General features: G+C 47.0%; 1 protein-coding gene across 6 annotated transcripts in view; it reads right to left on the bottom strand.

Moving 5' to 3' along the window:
• Positions 1-18,643, bottom strand: part of PLEKHS1 (pleckstrin homology domain containing S1) — a 33,286-nt gene extending 14,643 nt beyond the window's left edge. For 3 of the 6 annotated variants that reach the window (XM_069979761.1, XM_069979757.1, XM_069979756.1), the window contains exon 1: positions 1,349-1,433. In XM_069979761.1, the coding sequence (XP_069835862.1) occupies positions 1,349-1,418 (70 nt within the window). In that variant the 5' untranslated portion in view covers positions 1,419-1,433. Of the gene's footprint in view, positions 1-1,348; positions 1,434-2,441; positions 2,465-2,671; positions 2,881-18,599 lie in introns of those variants that run through there. The other 3 variants (XM_069979760.1, XM_069979759.1, XM_069979758.1) reach the window with 3 other exon arrangements.
• Between the last annotated feature and the right edge of the window lie 756 nt (positions 18,644-19,399).

A 19,399-nucleotide genomic window follows, 5' to 3' on the forward strand; every position in this document is an offset into this window, starting at 1 on the left:
GACCCGGCCGCTTGATACAGCCATAATACACTATAATGGAGCACTACAACCCCCAGCATGACCTGACCACTGGACACAGCCATAATACACTATAATGGAGCACTACAACCCCCAGCATGACCTGACCACTGGACACAGCCATAATACACTATAATAGATCACTACAAAACCCAGCATGACCTGGCCACTTGATACAGCCATAGTACATTTGTGCTATTCACTATAATGGAGCACTACAACTCCCAGCATAGCCTGACCACTGGACACAGACATAATATATGTGTGCTATACATTATAATAGAGCACTACAACTCCCAGCATAGCCTGACCACTGGACACAGCCATAATACAAGTGTGCTATTCACTGTAATGGAGCACTACAACTCCCAGCATAGCCTGACCACTGGACACAGACATAATATATGTGTGCTATACATTATAATAGAGAACTGCAGCTCCCAGCATAGCCTGACCACTGGACACAGCCATAATGCAAGTGTGCTATACATTATAATGGAGCACTACAACCCCCAGCATGACCTAACGACTGGACACAGCCATAATACACTATAATAGAGCACTACAACCCCCAGCACGACCCGGCCACTTGATACAGCCATAATACATTTGTGCTATTCGCTAAAATGGAGCACTACAACTCCCAGCATAGCCTGACCACTGGACTGAGACATAATACAAGTGTGCTATACATTATAATAGAGCACTACATCTCCCAGCATAGCCTGACCACTGGATACAGCCATAATACAAGTGTGCTATACATTATAATAGAGCACTACAACCCCCAGTATGACCTGACCACTGGATACAGGCATAATACATGTGCGTTATACACTATAATAGAGCACTACAACTCTCAGCATGACTACAGTCCTGTTATACTCTATACAGTACACAGAACCCCTAACTTAGCCGTACTACAGTCCCATCATGCCCGGAGCACTACACCTCCCATCATCTGGATGTTTCTGTGATATTTTCTTATGTAACTCGCCCGCATGTGAAATGTCACCCGGGGCAATGACTGGTAATTGTGCGGTTTAACCCTTTGTGCACTATTCCCAGATGTGTCTTCTCATTGGACACACTGGGGCAGATTTGCTTATCCCATGTAAACCTTAGGTAGCAATAGCGTACAGCAGACAGTCCGAAGCTCCAGCAGATTGATCACAGGATGGCTTTCAGGCAATGGCTTCATTGGACGTCAGCCATCTCTCTATACACATGCACTCTCTATGTGTATGTGTTCTCAAGGGAAGAAGATCAAAAGCCGCTGCTAGAAACCTTTAACATTGACTTATTTCCCAGAGAACAAAAGGTCAAGTACCTAACAGGGTTATCCAAAACAGCGCCACCTCTGTCCTTAGCTTGTGTTTGGTATAACAACTTGGCTCCATTCACTTCAATGAAACTGAGCTGCAATATCACACACAAATAAAATGCAAATAAAAATGAAAATTACAGACAAAAAAAATGACAATATCCCAAATATATGTACTGATATACAAAAAATATATATATTCTAATAAGTGTATATAAGAATTATATAAATATATCAAAAAAGATACAAAAAATACTGACAAAATAAAAATCTCAATGAAATACAATTAATTGAATAAAAATAATGTTAGAAATTGGATAAATAAAACCGTGTAAAAAGTCATGTAATAAAAGTGCATGTAACTAAATGAAGCAAAATAAATAAATAATAACAATAATAACAGAGAAAGGAATGTGTGTGTTTTAGCCTGCGGCGTGCGGTTAGGAGTCATACTGCATTGTCTTCCTATAAGTGGGGATATAGTAGACGCTGCTAGAACTTTCCTTAGGGTTCAGTTCCGCATTGCAGCTACTAGAGCGCTGGGAGTCGGGGAGCAGCGGTCAGTCAGCGCAGGATGGACGCTGTAACTGTGCGACAGCTAGAGAGTCGGGGGAAAAGTGACCAGGGAGCTATCAGCACATGCTGGGAGTTGTAGTTCTGCAACATCTGGCGAGCTACAGGTTGGAGAACACTAGGCTTGGAGGTCCAGACAGGGCATGATAGGGGTTGTAGTCTTGCAACAGCTACAGAGCCTGAAGCTGAGAGCACTGCTCTAGAGAAGGTACTGATGGGGGTTGTAGTCTTGCAGCAGCTGTGTACTAGGACACCAATTTCCAGCTATGATGGGACGTTCTAGGTCCTCCTGTGCTGCCGGTTCTATCACCACACATGGAAGGAAACATTGTAGCAAGAAGAAGTAACATTTCCATTGATTCCCATGGACGTCAGATCAGACATGATTAGTAGTAACAGAAAGGGTTACAGTAACAATGTAATTCAAGGGACGCTTCACTCTCAGCTGATGTCTCTGCAGGTTGGTTGTCCCTGGATCCACCCTGTCAGCCCTATAGCCAGTGTCCCCGGTACCACAGATACTTACCAGTCATTGTCACCCAGCAGGACCCTTTCTCTTACGGTCCCTCATTGGCCACCGCTATGGGCAGCTATGAGGAAGTGTAGTCGCTGACTACTCCATTTATGATCTCAGTGCATTGTGTACAGTTGGTTCCCTGGTCACCCAAATCCCACCAGTCGCTGGTTCCCCTTTATTGTAGCTAAAGAGGCGTCTGTCACCTGACACCCTGTCAGCGGTGATTGAGGGCTACTTACAGGTGAGGTTCTGCAGGTGAGCTGTGTACAGGAGGCTGTGGCTGGGGATATATGTACGCACCGAGCGGCTGTAATATGAGCCGGCAGGAATTCCCCGGTTCGAGCACCTTGCTGGGGCAGGGGGATTTTTTTCTCCCTTGTCTTAGCCCCCGGACGGGAGGGAAAAACCAACTAGTGAGAGGAATGTAAATGTATGGGAGGGGTTTGGGCCGTCGCCACTTCCTGGTGATCATTGAGATTCTACAAACAAATCAAAGTCGAGAAAACAGCCGAGATGCAACAAGAAGGATCCAAAAAAATGTGCACAATATACTAAGGCTATGCTCACACAACGGGCTTTTATTGAGAGAATGGCCATTGTTTTTAAATAAAACAACGGCCGTTCTTTTCCGGTGTGAAGCACCGGATGATATTGTGCTGGTGGTCGTGATACAGCTCAGCCAGTGATGGAAATGTTGTGACGCCAGTGCTAGTCCAGCACACAGGTTGGGTGTTACACCTGCTTTTAAGTTATGGCTAGCTATATGATTCCCCAGTGGTCGGTGACCTGTCCCTTGGGCTCTTGTCACAGTGGTCCGGAGTGGGGAGATGACCCACCCAGACTGTCGGTACCGTCACCCACAGAAAGGGGAGAGTAACCCAAGGAATATGTAGCCGGGATGTGTAGGTGCTGGTGCAATGATCACTGAGTCCCAGTAGAATAAATAGAATGGCTCTTGTGATACAGGATAGCTTGGCAATAGATAACTTGTGTACAGACTTGTGCTCACTGGATCTGTGCTGGGAGATACTTTAAGTGTTGAGGTAGGATAGCAGTGCTGGTGTAGCTTAGTGTTGAGCAGTGAAGAGAAAATGAGAGGAGTTTGTTGTGAGAGCCCCAACCCAGGGTAGTAGTGTGCTCTGCCAGAACTTGAGGGAGAGATACTTGAGAGAAGAATACTTGTGTCCGTGTTTCACTAACTAGCTTCTGCCCTGCAGTGTCGGGGAACCCGTCCTACCAGGGTGACACAAGCCCCAGTCTTGGTTACCTAAGAGTAGCTAAGTGTCCGAAATTATCCATATATAGACCTTCGTACAGTTACTTTGCTCTATCAGGATCAGTTCCTCTATCCTTGAACCCTGCACTTTTCAGAGAGGTTCATGGCGTGAACTGGGGTGATCTCTGACTTGTCCTTACTTCAGGGTCTGGACTAATACTGTTAGAAGTGAAAGTCTCAAGGTTTTCCATATACGTGTGTCTCTGACCAACTAACACAGGTGGACTGTTCCGGACAGGGGTCCTGGCAGAGCCAGGCCCTGGCTAAGTTCAGCAGGGATGCCTGTTTTGTGTGTGTGTCCCACTCCCCAAAGAAATAGAGCGAAACTGACGCTACTCTTCGTCTCCCCAAGTGACTACTTCCTACAGGGTATGTAAAAGCCCCTTTGAGTGGTGGAGAAGAAAGTGCACTAAGAAAGAGGTACAGAGATAGGTAGGAGGAAAAGAAATATCTCCATTGGACCACAGGATCACAGAATACAAAAAAACAGTAACCCTTTAGTAGTTACAGCTGTGCAACACATATATACAAGCTCACTCATAAAATACTGACATGTAGTGGCAAAACCAATAAATATCTTCATCACCACCTTACTTTTGAGTACAAGGCTTTTGCGACATGTGCCATACAAGGAACACCGGTGGTGGAACACCACTCTTATTAGTGGGCAGATGCACCATGTAAATGAGCCCCAAACTACAGTCAGTAAATCTGCAGCACCTGCTGCATGCATTCCCTGTCTTCTCCTCTGCCTGTGGCATTGTGCAGCACCCTGTAAGACATCATCCTGTAAATATTCCTCACTCTAAATGTTCCAGTAAAGATATATATGTGTGCATATGGGAGGAAGATGATGAAGTAGGCTGGTCAGACGGCAGACGGCTCAGAGGCAAGATCCAGCCACACCTCCTGTGACATCAGAGGAGGATGTGTTGTCTGTGAAGAAGAGGAGCATCCGGGTAGCTGGAGACAACACCACACTGAGGAAAAAAGCTTATGTATACACACAGCTGTCAGTCACTCAGTAGGATCCGCCCACATGACTACTTAAAGGGGTACTCCAGGAGAAATCTTTTTCTTACATATCAACTGGTGTCAGAAAGTTATATAGATTTGTAATTTACTTCTATTTAGAAATGTCCAGTCTTCCATTACTTATCAGCTGCTGTATGTGGTGTATTCTTTCCAGGAAGTGGTGTATTCTCTTCAGTCTGAAACAGTGCTTTCTGCTGCCACCTCTGTCCATGTGAGGAACTGTCCAGAGCAGGAGAGGTTTTCTATAGGGATTTGCTGCTGCTGTGGACAGTTCCTGACATGGACAGAGGTGGCAGCAGAGAGCACTGTGCCAGACTGGAAAGAATACACCACTTCCTGCAGGACATACAGCAGCTGATAAGTACTGGAAAACTTAAAATTTTTAAATAAAAGTAAATTACAAATCAATATAACAAAAAAATCTATATAACTATTAAACTAGTTGATTTGAAAGAAAATTATTTTCGCCGGAGTTCCCCTTTTACCCAGAAGTATCAGAGACAGACATGAATAAGTGACCAGTTATCCGGGAGCTTTTCCCACAGATCTGTTGCTGGGCTCCTCCTGATATATAACATGCTGAATGTAGGGATCAGTGGGGGCACGCTGGGCATCCATTACCATACAGACATCCTGGAATGTTCCAGAAATCCGGGGGGCGACACTGAGGAACATTACGGAACATGAGGAGGCACTCGATGAGGGGTCATATACATAAGAGGATCCTGAGATGTTTACATACCCATAGAAGAGGCTCTTGGTATGAAGCGGTTGTGAAACCCTGGCGGTATATACATTGTGCACAGACCCAGAGGAATTACAGACAAACCAGGTCAGGGTTCATCCACGCTGCAGTATACGGCAGATTCCCTGTATACCTCTGGTGTATACAAACAGTGGCAATGTCTCCCATAGACTCACCAGTCCCTGGTGCTTAGTGGTTTGGTTCTCCAGTCCCTGGTGCTTAGTGGTTTGGTTCTCCAGTCCCTGGTGCTTAGTGGTTTGGTTCTCCAGTCCCTGGTGCTTAGTGGTTTGGTTCTCCAGTCCCTGGTGCTTAGTGGTTTGGTTCTCCAGTTCCTGGTGTTCAGTGGTTTGGTTCTCCAGTCCCTGGTGTTTAGTGGTTTGGTTCTCCAGTCCCTGGTGCTTAGTGGTTTGGTTCTCCAGTCCCTGGTGTTTAGTGGTTTGGTTCTCCAGTCCCTGGTGCTTAGTGGTTTGGTTCTCCAGTCCCTGGTGTTTAGTGGTTTGGTTCTCCAGTCCCTGGTGTTTAGTGGTTTGGTTCTCCAGTCCCTGGTGTTTAGTGGTTTGGTTCTCCAGTCCCTGGTGTTCAGTGGTTTGCTTCTCCAGTCCCTGGTGTTTAGTGGTTTGGTTCTCCAGTCCCTGGTGCTTAGTGGTTTGGTTCTCCAGTCCCTGGTGCTTAGTGGTTTGGTTCTCCAGTTCCTGGTGTTCAGTGGTTTGCTTCTCCAGTCCCTGGTGTTTAGTGGTTTGGTTCTCCAGTCCCTGGTGTTCAGTGGTTTGGTTCTCCAGTCCCTGGTGTTTAGTGGTTTGGTTCTCCAGTCCCTGGTGCTTAGTGGTTTGGTTCTCCAGTCCCTGGTGCTTAGTGGTTTGGTTCTCCAGTCCCTGGTGCTTAGTGGTTTGGTTCTCCAGTCCCTGGTGCTTAGTGGTTTGGTTCTCCAGTCCCTGGTGCTTAGTGGTTTGGTTCTCCAGTCCCTGGTGCTTAGTGGTTTGGTTCTCCAGTCCCTGGTGTTTAGTGGTTTGGTTCTCCAGTCCCTGGTGCTTAGTGGTTTGGTTCTCCAGTCCCTGGTGCTTAGTGGTTTGGTTCTCCAGTCCCTGGTGCTCAGTGGTTTGGTTCTCCAGTCCCTGGTGTTTAGTGGTTTGGTTCTCCAGTCCCTGGTGCTTAGTGGTTTGGTTCTCCAGTCCCTGGTGCTCAGTGGTTTGCTGCTCCAGTCCTTCTCTCTAGGAGCTGAGTTTTCCGGTCTTTGGTCCCCAGTGGTGGTTTTATGCTACGGTTCTTGCCTGTCTAGTGTGTTTTGATGGACAGGGCCACTGCCCCTGGTGTTGGGTTCTGCAGTCCCGCCAGTTCTGTTGGGTTCAGGTGCATAGAGGCAGCAGCAGTGTCAGATTATCAGTGTCTCCTCTTGTTCTGGATTACGGATCTGTCGGGTTCTAAGCTCTGATCCGGCGGTGACCTGTACCGATTCCTATACCTGATATCTCTCTGTTTTCCAGACCGTGAAGAGTGATCCTGTATAACAGGATATAACCAGTCACCGGCGTACAGACATCAGTCAAGAGGAAAGTCCCAAGTGCTCACCGAGAGCCCCCAAATCTGACTGCCCCTAATCTGCAGCCCATCCATAGATTTACACAGTGACCCCACCAGCAGAATAGAGAGTGCAGCTCTGGAGTATAATACAGGATGTAACTCAGGATCAGTAATGTATGTACACAGTGGCCCCACCAGCAGAATAGTGAGTGCAGCTCTGGAGTATAGGGGTGCGTTCACACCTACAGGATCTGCAGCAGATTTGATGCTGTGTTCAGTTATTTAAATGAAATCTGCTGCAGAAAATCAGCTGCAGATCCTGTAGGTGTGAACGCACCATAATACAGGATGTAACTCAGGATCAGTAATGTAAAGTATGTGCACAGTGACCCCACCAGCAGAATAGTGAGCGCAGCTCTGGAGTATATTACAGGATGTAACTCAGGATCAGTACAGGATCAGTAATGTAATGTATGTACACAGTGACCCCACCAGCAGAATAGTGAGTGCACGGTGTTTAGTATCGACGCAGCGTAAAATCCCCCCTGTGGATGAGGTGGTTAGGGGCACAGCGCCCCCTGTGGATGAGGTGGTTAGGGGCACACTCGGTGACCTGGTGAAGGTGCGCTCTCTGGAGTACGAGAGGCTGGGGGCTGGTAGGGCCTCTTGTCTTTGGAGGGGCTTTGCCTATAAGGTTCCTTAGCCTGCGTCTCCTGTCCTGGTGGTGGGCTGATGCTGGCACATTAGTCTTTTGTTTTGTGCTGTAGCGATACTGGAGTATAGGGCTTGCAGGCGCTGATCTTGGGCTTTCGGGCTGTGTGTGGGGCTGAGAAGTCTCATTATTGTTGGGTTTAGTATGTTATATATATTTTTTCAAAAGTTTGTGTATTGTGATTGTCTTTGTGATTATCTTTGTATGTTTGTATAAATTGTATATACTGTATATATTATATATGTTTTGTTTGCACCTGGGGTTCGGGTTTAGTGATAGGTTGGGTGGTGGGTAAAAGGGGGGAGGGGGCTTCTGTGGGACTTTGTTGGGACTTTTATATATATAAAATCCTGGGCTGGTTCATGGACGTCCCTGATCATGTACTGGGGGCATGGGATGCGGGACCAGCTCAGGGCCAAAAAAAAAAAAAAAAAAAATTAAAAATATTATATGTATTGTTTAGTTGTAGGTTATTATTTTGTATCGTGTCTTGTTTAGTTTTAGTTTATTTGTGTAATGATGTCTTGTTTAGTTGGTGTTGGGTTGAGTAGAATTGTGTCTGTGGTATTAGGTTGTGCACAATGCAACTGGGCCAGGGGGTTCACATTTAGTTATTTATATAGGTGTATAGTATATAGTGGTGTATTGTACATAGTAGTGTATATAGGTGTGTTTTTAGGTGTATAGTATATAGTGGTGTATTGTATATAGGTGTGTTTATAAGTGTATAGTATATAGTAGTATATATAGGTTTGTATATAGTAGTGTATATAGTTTATTAATATGTTTAGCTAAATAGTTTATATTGTGTATATATTGTATATAGGTATATGGGTGTATATATTGTATATAGGTATATAGGTTGTATGTGTGGAAGAATGAGTGTGGGGATGGGCCGGTGCTTTATGTTATGGTTTCATTTTCTATTGTTTTGTTCTGGTTAGATATGGTGCGTTATTTCTGTATTTATTTATTGTTATGTTTAAAATTTTAATAAAAGAAATACAGGATGTAACTCAGGATAAGCACAGGATCAATAATGTAATGTATGTACACAGTGACCCCACCAGCAGAATAGTGATTGCAGCTCTGGATTATAATACGGTATAGATGTGGTGTCCCACTAGGGGTGTTACTGTTGTTCACACCCTTCGCAAAAGTCTGTACTTTTTGTGGTCTTGTTGCAGCCAAAGTAGTGTTAAGAGATGACCACTAGATGTCACTGTGTTATATATTGAGGTCTAGTAGCTGCACAGCTGAAGTGTCTCAAAAGGTTATTGTGTTTGTGTGTACCAGAATCTGTGAACCAGTAGGATCTTTACTTTCTTCTGTCCTATCACCTCTTCTCTTTCTGCTCTTCTATTGCACTCTTTCCACCCAATCACAGAACGTCTTACACGCTGGATAGGAAGTTAGTCCCTTGTGTGAAGGAGGAGTCTTAGACGAGATTCTGTGGAGAAAGATCGCAGACCAGATAGTTCTCCACAGTGGTCCTGCCTGGGCCCTGGCCCTCTGCCAGGTCCCCTCTAAAGAGGTGTAGTCTTAGTCAATGCCCCGCATGAGTAGGACGCAGGACAGTGCTCTCTTACAAACTTCTCCCTTAGTACCCATACCCTGCAGGATGCAGTGTTAAACCCCCCAGGAGAGGACTAGCAAACAGACAACCAACAACCTCAACCCTCGCTGTGGTTTTGGAGAAACAACAGTGCAGGACAGTATCCACTAAAGAGCCAAAGAGCTAGGAACTGATCCGGGTGGAGCAAAGTTGCTGTAAAAGTCTATGAACTCCATCTCACAGCGCGAGTGTCAGCCAGGGAACCCTCAGCACTCTGCTCATCCCAGGTAACAAGGTCTGGGGCCTGTGTCACCCATTCTTTTTCATCTACAAGTATTCTTCTCTATACTCCAACATCCCGGCAGAGCACATAACTACTTGGGTTGAGACTCTCACGGCACCCTCCTCCCTACTACACTATCTCTGTACAACTCTACCAACTCTACTACATCCTACTCAGCACTTGTCACACAGATCTGGTATTTATTGGAACTTTGTCAAGTGTATATCTGAGCTCATCTGTATCACCTGTTGCACATTTGCCAATAGTAAATCAAGTCAACGTTATCCACGGAGTCTGTGATTATTCACCACCACCTGCACAGCATATACACCACAACCGGTCCCGGGACGGAGATATCCTTGTCGGAAGCCCGGCGCTCGCTGCAGAGAGAAGTCCAATGCCCATAGAGAATGAATGGAGCCGTCATTCTCTATGGGCGTCGGACTCATCTCTGCAGCGCGCACGCACGGCTTCCAACAAGGATATCTCTGTCCCGGGACCGGCTCCAGGAATGGGACTTGGCGAGATGGGGTAAGTATCCGGGGCTCTAGCGGGGGGGGCGAAAAATGGCCTTAAGGACCAGGGTCCATTTTTAAATTCTGTCTCCCTGTATGTGGTTAGAGCTCTGGGACGCTTTAAAGAGACACTCAACAGATGCTGTGATCGCAGGAAGTTTTACAATAAACTCTATTATTTATTTATAGGTGCCCCCCCTCCTGTCACACTGCGCTCCATGCTCCCTCCGTGCTAATCTGATATTTGGTCTTTTCTCTGTTCAAAAAAAGAGACCAAACCAAGTTCCCGCCCTTTGTTCTCACAGACATGGATTGGTATTGATTGGCAGCCATTCCTGAGCGCACACGGAGCGGGACAAGTCTTCACTGCCCATCTGTACAGCTGCTGCACGTCCATATTCAGTAGCAGAGAATCCTGGGGGTGCTCGCATTGTATGGTCAGCTCTCTTTTCACACAGCACCAAAACTTCTGGAACCACACAGTGACATTAAACTGGCTGTTAACTGCAGAGATGAGAATAGAATTAGTAAAAGTTACTAATATCATTATCCTAAGTTATTGCCCTCAGCTGATCTGCAACGCGGAAAGAACTGCGACTTCCTGTGTTTGTTTGTTTTTTTGAACAGTGAAAAGACCAAATATATCAGAATGGAGGGAGCATGGAGCCCAGTGTGACAGGAAGGGGGGCACCTTGTGGCCGTATGTATAACCTTGATATAAAACATAAAAAATATGCTAAACTACTTGCGGTCACAACCCTTGTTTATTTTCTTAATTTATAATTTTCTTGCTGCAGTGTCTTTTAAACTTATTCATGTGATTCTGGCATAGTTGAGATCTCTCCCTCTGTTCGCCCTATAGATGCCGTGATCGCACGGACTGCAGCATCTGTAGGGTTAACTGCTGAGATCCGAGGGCGACTCATATCGGGGCAGGTGTCGGCTATCACTGACAGCTTCTCTGCCCGTTTCATCTATGGACGTAACTGTATGTCCCCAGTCCTGAATGGGATAACATAAATGTAAACAGTAGATCACTTTCTGAGGACACATTCCCTTTAGGCCGTGTAAGACGGGAACTTAATGTGAAGTTCAAATGTTTTCTTTGTTACAAGGAAATAGGTCAGTAAAAATAAAACAGGGGAAAAAAAATGCAGAAAACGTCTGATGACAGGAGGAGAAAAGCCGCGTGGCAAGGAGGTTCTCATCTGAGGACATCGGAGGGGACTGGGTGGGAATAAAGAAGGAGGAGAAGAAGAAGAAGAAGAAGAAGCAAGAGAAGAAGGAGTAGGAGAAGGAGGAGGAGGAGGAGGAGAAGAAGAAGGAGGAGGATGAGGAGAAGAAGAAGGAGGAGGAGAAGGAGGAGGAAGAGGAGAAGAAGAAGAAGGAGGAGGAGAAGAAGGAGGAGGAGAAGAAGGAGAAGAAAAAGAAGAAGTGGGAGAAGAAAAAGAAGAAGTGGGAGAAGAAAAAGAAGAAGTGGGAGAAGAAAAAGAAGAAGTGGGAGAAGAAAAAGAAGAAGTGGGAGAAGAAAAAGAAGAAGTGGGAGAAGAAAAAGAAGAATTGGGAGAAGAAAAAGAAGAAGTAGGAGAAGAAAAAGAAGGAGAAGAAAAAGAAGATGGAGGAGGAGGAGAGAAAGGAGGAGAAGGAGGATGAGGAGGAGAAGAAGAAGAAGGAGACGACGAAGAAGGAGGAGGAGGAGATGGAGGATGAGGAGGAGAAGAAGAAGAAGAAGAAGAAGGAGGAGGAGGAGGAGGAGAGAAAGGAGGAGGAGAAGGAGGATGAGGAGGAGGAGGAGAAGAAGAAGAAGAAGAAGAAGGAGAAGGAGGCAATGTTACATCCCGAGGAAAGTGCAAAGAAACATCAAAACTTCTCCAGTAGAGCAGCTAATCATGGTGACCCCCTGTAAATAACATGTGTGTCTGTGCCCTCACCATGCCAGCCAGAGCTTCTGATATGATGAAGCTGCATGGACTGTCCCACACAAGATCTCTGATTATACAGCCTCAGTCACACAGGTATGGTGGATGGATGGAAGCTCAGCCTCCCTGACTATATACTTATTTACAGATATATAGAGATGAGGATTATTACACTGTTCCCCCAGCAGGTACTGGCTGCAGCTGTGCATGTGACACTGTGCTGATGCATCATGGGATTGCTTTGAACAGGAACTGTTACTGCTCTGGACAGTTCCTGACATGGACAGAGGTGGCAGCAGAGAGCACTGCGTCACACTGTAAATACACCACTTCCTGCAGGACATACAGCAGCTGATAAGTACTGGAAGACTGGAGATTTTTAAATAAAAGTAAATTACAAATCTATATAACTTTCTGACACCAGATGAGCTCAGTTTTTTTCCTCCGGAGTACCCCTTTAACTCACTGAACCTCTAATAATAATGTGAAGACTCTGATTATCCTATCCTGGTCTACACAGCAAAGCTCACAAGTCGACCGCACAGTGGGCAGCATTAGCTTTATTTTTCAGGATTTTTTTATGATAGTGAGAAGAATAAAATTCATCATGTTCATTTTCAGAAGACACCTTTCCCTTAATGCTCAGGAGTAAAGTCCAGCGCTGCATGCTGACTGTTTCCATGTGATATACTATCACCAGTCACTCATTAGGAGGTGGCGGCACAATGTATCAGAGGTCTGGTTAACCCTCTCACTCCCTCTAACAGTGAAGAAGCAAAGATCAGCTGGTAACATTGTATAACGTTGGGATGATGACATGGCGGTGTAATCAGAGCGGCATAAACATGGCGGTGTAATCAGAGCGGCATAAACATGGCGGTGTAATCAGAGCGGCATAAACATGGCGGTGTAATCAGAGCGGCATAAACATGGCGGTGTAATCAGAGCGGCATAAACATGGCGGTGTAATAGCGGCTGTGAATACTGAGGCCTCTCCACGCTCTTCAGATGATGCTAGGTGTGAGAGTCACTCAGCAGCTGGGGTAGGGTTACACGTGTATGGCAGGAGTATTATTACCATAAGGTGCATTATAATATCTGGAAATTGGGTGTCATCTGGTATTATTTCTCTGTGGCCCAGCTATGTTATTCAGGCTCTGTGTCTGTCATTATTGTCACTATATGTCATCAATATTTTAGCGTTGAAGCCATTAAGTCTCAGCTTACCAGTATTATTTAAGCACCATAGGGTGGTATTATTTAAAGTAGCAGTTCAAAAAAAATTTTTTTATCTGACCCCCCCCCCCCCCCCCCCCCCCCCAACTGCGCGCATACTCCCACGGCGCAGCTTCGTTCCGTTCCTGCGGAGCCGTTCAAATCCGGCGTGTGCTCACATCACCCGCTCCTGTGACCCCTCTTCTGTCTCCTGTGATTGAAGGCCAGAAGTGACGCTTTCCAATGCATTCTCTATGGGAGAGCGTGGCTTCTGGCCTTCAATTCCAAGAGACAGAAGAGGGGTCACAGGAGTGGGTGATGTGAGCGCACGCCGGATTTGAGTCGCAAGACCGGAATGAAGCCACGCCGTGGGACACCGATCACCTCTGGTGAAAAAAAAAAATTGTGAACTCCTCCTTCAAGCACCATAGGGTGGTATTATTTAAGTACCATACGGAAGTATTATTTAAGCACCATAGGGGTGGTATTATTTAAGGATCATAAGTCAGTATTATTTAAGCACCATTGATCGGTATTATTTAAACAGCATAGGGCGGTAATATTTAAGCACCATATGGCGGTATTATTTAGATATTTGATGGCTATATTATTATGTTTGCACTGTGTATCCTTATTGTTTGTCACTGTATATCAGTATTATAAAGATACTGAAGGCATGCATTCTTAGTATGTCGGTGTTATTTGAGCACAGTATTATAATTTGATATGGGTGAGTATAGGGCTGCCTGGTATTGTGTAGTCTTATAAAGTGTTACAGCTCCTGTATCAGTGGTCTCAGCACTGCAGTGTCTTTATTACACTATGACCCCTGTATTAGGCCCACCGCACCGATAAGGGTTGTAGTCATCCAGCTTTCCCCAGAGATACCGGAAGGAACCTGTGTGTAAAAATGTAATAAAAGCAGCAAAAATTCACAATGAAAGACAGGTAGCTATAGATAGCAAAAGAAACCCCCAAAATTCTTAAAATATATTAATGCAAAAAAACCAAGGTCAGAGCATGTAGGACCCCTAAATAATGGCGACGGGGAGTTAATAACTGGGGATCAGGAGAAAGCTGAGTTACTTAATGGCTTCTTCAGTTCTGTATATACAAAAGAGGAGGATGGAGCTGTGGTGGGTGGGGCCAGTACTGAGGTGGGTGGGGCCAGTACTGAGGTGGGTGGGGCCAGTGCTGCTAACACATGTAATGTACTGAACTGGTTTACTATAGATATGGTCCAAGATAAATTAAATAAACTCAATGTAACCAAAGCTCCAGGGCCTGATGGATTACACCCCAGGGTTCTTAGGGAACTCAGTTCTGTAATTTCACTACCCTTGTATGAAATATTCATTGATTCTTTGCTTACTGGTATTGTGCCGAGGGACTGGCGTAAGGCAAATGTAGTGCCGATTTTCAAAAAGGGCTCTCGAACTTCCCCAGGTAACTACAGACCTGTAAGCTTAACCTCCATTGTGGGGAAACTATTTGAGGGGCTTATAAGGGACTACATCCAGGAATATGTAGTGGCTAATAGTATTATAAGTGATAACCAGCATGGTTTTACTAAGGACAGAAGCTGTCAAACCAACCTGATATGTTTCTACGAAGAGGTAAGTAGAAGCCTGGATGGGGGCGCAGCTGTGGATATCGTGTACCTGGATTTGCTAAAGCGTTTGGCACAGTTCCTCATGGACGTCTGATGGGTAAGTTAAAGTCTATCGGTTTGGAAAGTTTAATGTGTAACTGGATTGAAAACTTGCTTAATAATCGTACCCAGAGAGTGGTGGTCAATGATTCCTACTCTGAATGGTCCCCGGTAATAAGTGGTGTACCCCAAGGGTCAGTACTGGGCCCTCTTCTGTTTAAAGGGGTAGTGCGGCGGTAAAAAATTATTCACAGACTAACACAAATTACAAAGTTATACAACTTTGTAATGTATGTTATGTCTGTGAATGGCCCCCTTCCCCGTGTCCCACCACCCCCACCCGTGTACCCGGAAGTATGGTGCGCTATACATACCTGTCACGTGCCGACTCGTCTCCGATCTTCAGCGAGTGACGTCTTCTTCGGGTGGACGGCGAACAGCTCCTACTGTCCCGAATGCCGGCTGCCCTCTGCAGCGTCATCCAATGCTCAGCCGCGATAGGCTGAGCATAACTCTGCTCAGCCAATCGCGGCTGAGCAGCTGATGATGCGGCCAATCGCGGCTGAGCACAGTTGTGACGCGGTGGACGGCCGAAGATGACGTTTGGCACAAGATGGCGGACGGCCCTCGACATGGATCAGGTAATGTTTAATGCACCACACTTCCGGGTACACGGGTGGGGGTGGTGGGACACGGGAAACGGGGCGATTCACAGACATAACATACATTACAAAGTTGTATAACTTTGTAATGTGTGTTATTCTGTGAATAATTTCTGAGCGCCGCACTACTCCTTTAACTTGTTTATTAATGATATTGAGAATGGAATTAACAGCAATGTTTCTATCTTTGCAGATGACACCAAGCTTTGTAGTACAGTACAGTCTATGGAGGATGTGCAGATGTTACAGGATGACTTAGACACACTGAGTGTTTGGGCGTCCACTTGGCAAATGAGGTTCAATGTGGATAAATGTAAAGTTATGCACCTGGGTACTAATAACCCACATGCATCATATGTCCTGGGGGGAGTTACTCTGGGAGAGTCGCTGATGCAGAAGGATCTGGGTGTACTTGTAGATAATAGACTACAGAACAGTACACAATGTCAGGCAGCTGCTTCTAAGGCCGGCCGGATATTGTCATGTATATAACAGGCCTGGACTCACGGGACAGGGATATAATATTACCGCTTTATAAAGCTTTGGTGCGGCCTCATCTGGAGTATGCCGTCCAGTTCTGGAACCCGATTCATAAAAAGGATGTTCTAGAGCTGGAGAGGGTACAAAGACGGGCAACTAAACTAATAAGGGGAATGGAGCATCTTAGTTATGAGGAGAGATTAGGGGAGTTACATTTGTTTAGTCTGGAGAAGAGACGTTTAAGGGGAGATATGATTAACTTATTTAAATATATAAATGGCCCCTACAAGAGATATGGGGAAAAGATGTTCCAGGTAAAACCCCCTCAAAGGACAAGAGGGCACTGCCTCCGCCTGGAGAGACAAGGGGGCGCTGCCTCCGCCTGGAGAGACAAGGGGGCGCTGCCTCCGCCTGGAGAGACAAGGGGGCACTGCCTCCGCATGGAGAGACAAGGGGGCGCTGCCTCCGCCTGGAGAGACAAGGGGGCGCTGCCTCCGCCTGGAGAGACAAGGGGGCGCTGCCTCCGCCTGGAGAGACAAGGGGGCGCTGCCTCCGCCTGGAGAGACAAGGGGGCGCTGCCTCCGCCTGGAGAGACAAGGGGGCGCTGCCTCCGCCTGGAGAGACAAGGGGGCGCTGCCTCCGCCTGGAGAGACAAGGGGGCGCTGCCTCCACCTGGAAAAAAAGGGGGCACTGCCTTCACCTGGAGAGACAAGGGGGCGCTGCCTCCGCCTGGAGAGACAAGGGGGCACTGCCTCCGCCTGGAGAGACAAGAGGGCGCTGCCTCCGCCTGGAGAAAAAAAAGGTTAAATCTCCGGAGGCGACAAGTCTTCTTTACCATGAGAACTGTGAATCTGTGGAACAGTCACCCCAGGATCTGGTCACAGCAAAAACAGTAGAGGGCTTCAAAACAGGGCTAGACAAGTTCTTAGAGCAAAATAATATAAATGCATATGTATAAAACCTATCACCCCTCCCCCTTCCCTGTATCCATCCCCTCCTTGGTTGAACTTGATGGACATGTGTCTTTTTTCAACCGTATTAACTATGTAACTATGTTATAGATTGTTTCGGGTGACATCGCTGATCACTGATCGCCTTCTGTAGGTGAAGTCTATCAGTCATAGGATGGAGGAGACAGAGGACCAGGGACAGTCCCATCACCCCCTCCCCTGGGATGGGCCGTCCAGTCATCATACAATGTTCATAATAATCTGTCCCATCTAATAATAGTTATTACGGTGCGTCCGGCCGGTAACATTGTAACTTTTATTTTGTTTATTGGATACAAACAAGTCATAAACGTCCCCGTAAAACAGGCAAGATGTGGAGCCGCCGGCACAATAACGCATCACAGGTCATCCAGCTATCCCAGAAAGCCCAGTCCTGGACCGGTACAGGTCATCCAGCTATCCCAGAAAGCCCAGTCCTGTAACGGTACAGGTCATCCAGCTATCCCAGAAAGCCCAGTCCTGGACCGGTACAGGTCATCCAGCTATCCCAGAAAGCCCAGTCCTGTAACGGTACAGGTCATCCAGCTATCCCAGAAAGCCCAGTCCTGGACCGGTACAGGTCATCCAGCTATCCCAGAAAGCCCAGTCCTGGACCGGTACAGGTCATCCAGCTATCCCAGAAAGCCCAGTCCTGTAACGGTACAGGTCATCCAGCTATCCCAGAAAGCCCAGTCCTGGACCGGTACAGGTCATCCAGCTATCCCAGAAAGCCCAGTCCTGGACCGGTACAGGTCATCCAGCTATCCCAGAAAGCCCAGTCCTATACCGGTACAGGTCATCCAGCTATCCCAGAAAGCCCAGTCCTATACCGGTACAGGTCATCCAGCTATCCCATAAAGCCCAGTCCTGTACTGGTACAGGTCATCCAGCTATCCCAGAAAGCCCAGTCCTGTACTGGTACAGGTCAGATCTGCTGGCATTACAATGGTCACTTTAGACTATAAGCAGATTTTAGTCCGTGCATTTACCCGGAGCCGGATAACATTTGGGACCGGCACATATAAGGACTATATTAGTAGTCATGGCCTCATAAACTCTTCTTGTCCTTGTGGTTTGTGATTGCGGACGGCGTTCTATGGTCACATAACACAGGGATGATCATCGCCCCATGTAATAGCGCCCTTAGTCTCCTATAACTGCAGCTGCAATTCTATTTGGTTCTGTAACTTATACGTTGTGTAGTCGTACGACTAATGTCACCTTATAATCCAATCCCACTCACACAGCGTCTTCATACACAGAAGAGCTGACATGGTTCTACAGGAACCGCCATCAATCCTTATCCCCCAGAGCGTAATCCAGAAGCTGATGAGTTGGATCCCCCCGACACAGATACTGATCCCCCCGATACAAATACTGATCCCCAATACAGTTACTGATCCCCCCCATTACAGTAACTGATCCACCGATACCTGATACAGTTACTGATCCTCCCAATACAGCTACTGATCCCTTGATACAGATAATGATCCTCAGATATAGATACTGATCCCCCCATACAGACAGATTCTGATCCCACTGATACAGTTACTGATCCCCCCCATACAGACAGATACTGATCCCACTGATACAGTTACTGATCCCCCCTCACCTCCTTTGCACTTGATGCTCCTTCAGCTAAACGACAATTTGGCTCCAGCGTTCAGTAAGAATAGAAAATCCAACCTGTACTGAAGTGCCTGAAGGTCACTGGAGATCAGCGATCAGTCCTGGCAACCGCCCAGCGGAGCGGGATCACACCCCAGATAAGATAGAGGGCGACCGCAGGCGGTAATGTTGTATACTAATAAAACCATCAGGCCAAACAATGATTAACTGAGGCCTATAGAGCCAGCCTCCACAACGTACACAAGACCAGACGTTACCATACATACTGGCAGAGAGAAAGCGGCCTAGTGATGGGGAGAGAGCGGCCCAGTAATGGGGAGAGAGCGGCCCAGTGATGGCGAGAGAGCGGCCCAGTGATGGCGAGAGAGCGGCCCAGTAATGGGGAGAGAGCGGCCCAGTGATGGCGAGAGAGCGGCCCAGTGATGGCGAGAAAGCGGCCCAGTGATGGGGAGAGAGCGGCTCAGTGATGGGGAGAGAGCGGCCCAGTGATGGGGAGAGAGCGGCCCAGTGATGGGGAGAGAGCGGCTCAGTGATGGGGAGAGAGGGGCCCAGTGTTGGCGAGAGAGCGGCCCAGTGATGGCGAGAGAGCGGCCCAGTGATGGGGAGAGAGCGGCTCAGTGATGGGGAGAGAGGGGCCCAGTGATGGGGAGAAAGCGGCCCAGTGATGGGGAGAGAGCGGCTCAGTGATGGGGAGAGAGCGGCCCAGTGATGGGGAGAGAGCGGCCCAGTGATGGGGAGAGAGCGGCCCAGTGATGGCGAGAGAGCGGCCCAGTGTTGGCGAGA

This window comes from Dendropsophus ebraccatus, chromosome 8 (assembly GCF_027789765.1).
Source record: "Dendropsophus ebraccatus isolate aDenEbr1 chromosome 8, aDenEbr1.pat, whole genome shotgun sequence".
NCBI lineage: Eukaryota > Metazoa > Chordata > Amphibia > Anura > Hylidae > Dendropsophus > Dendropsophus ebraccatus.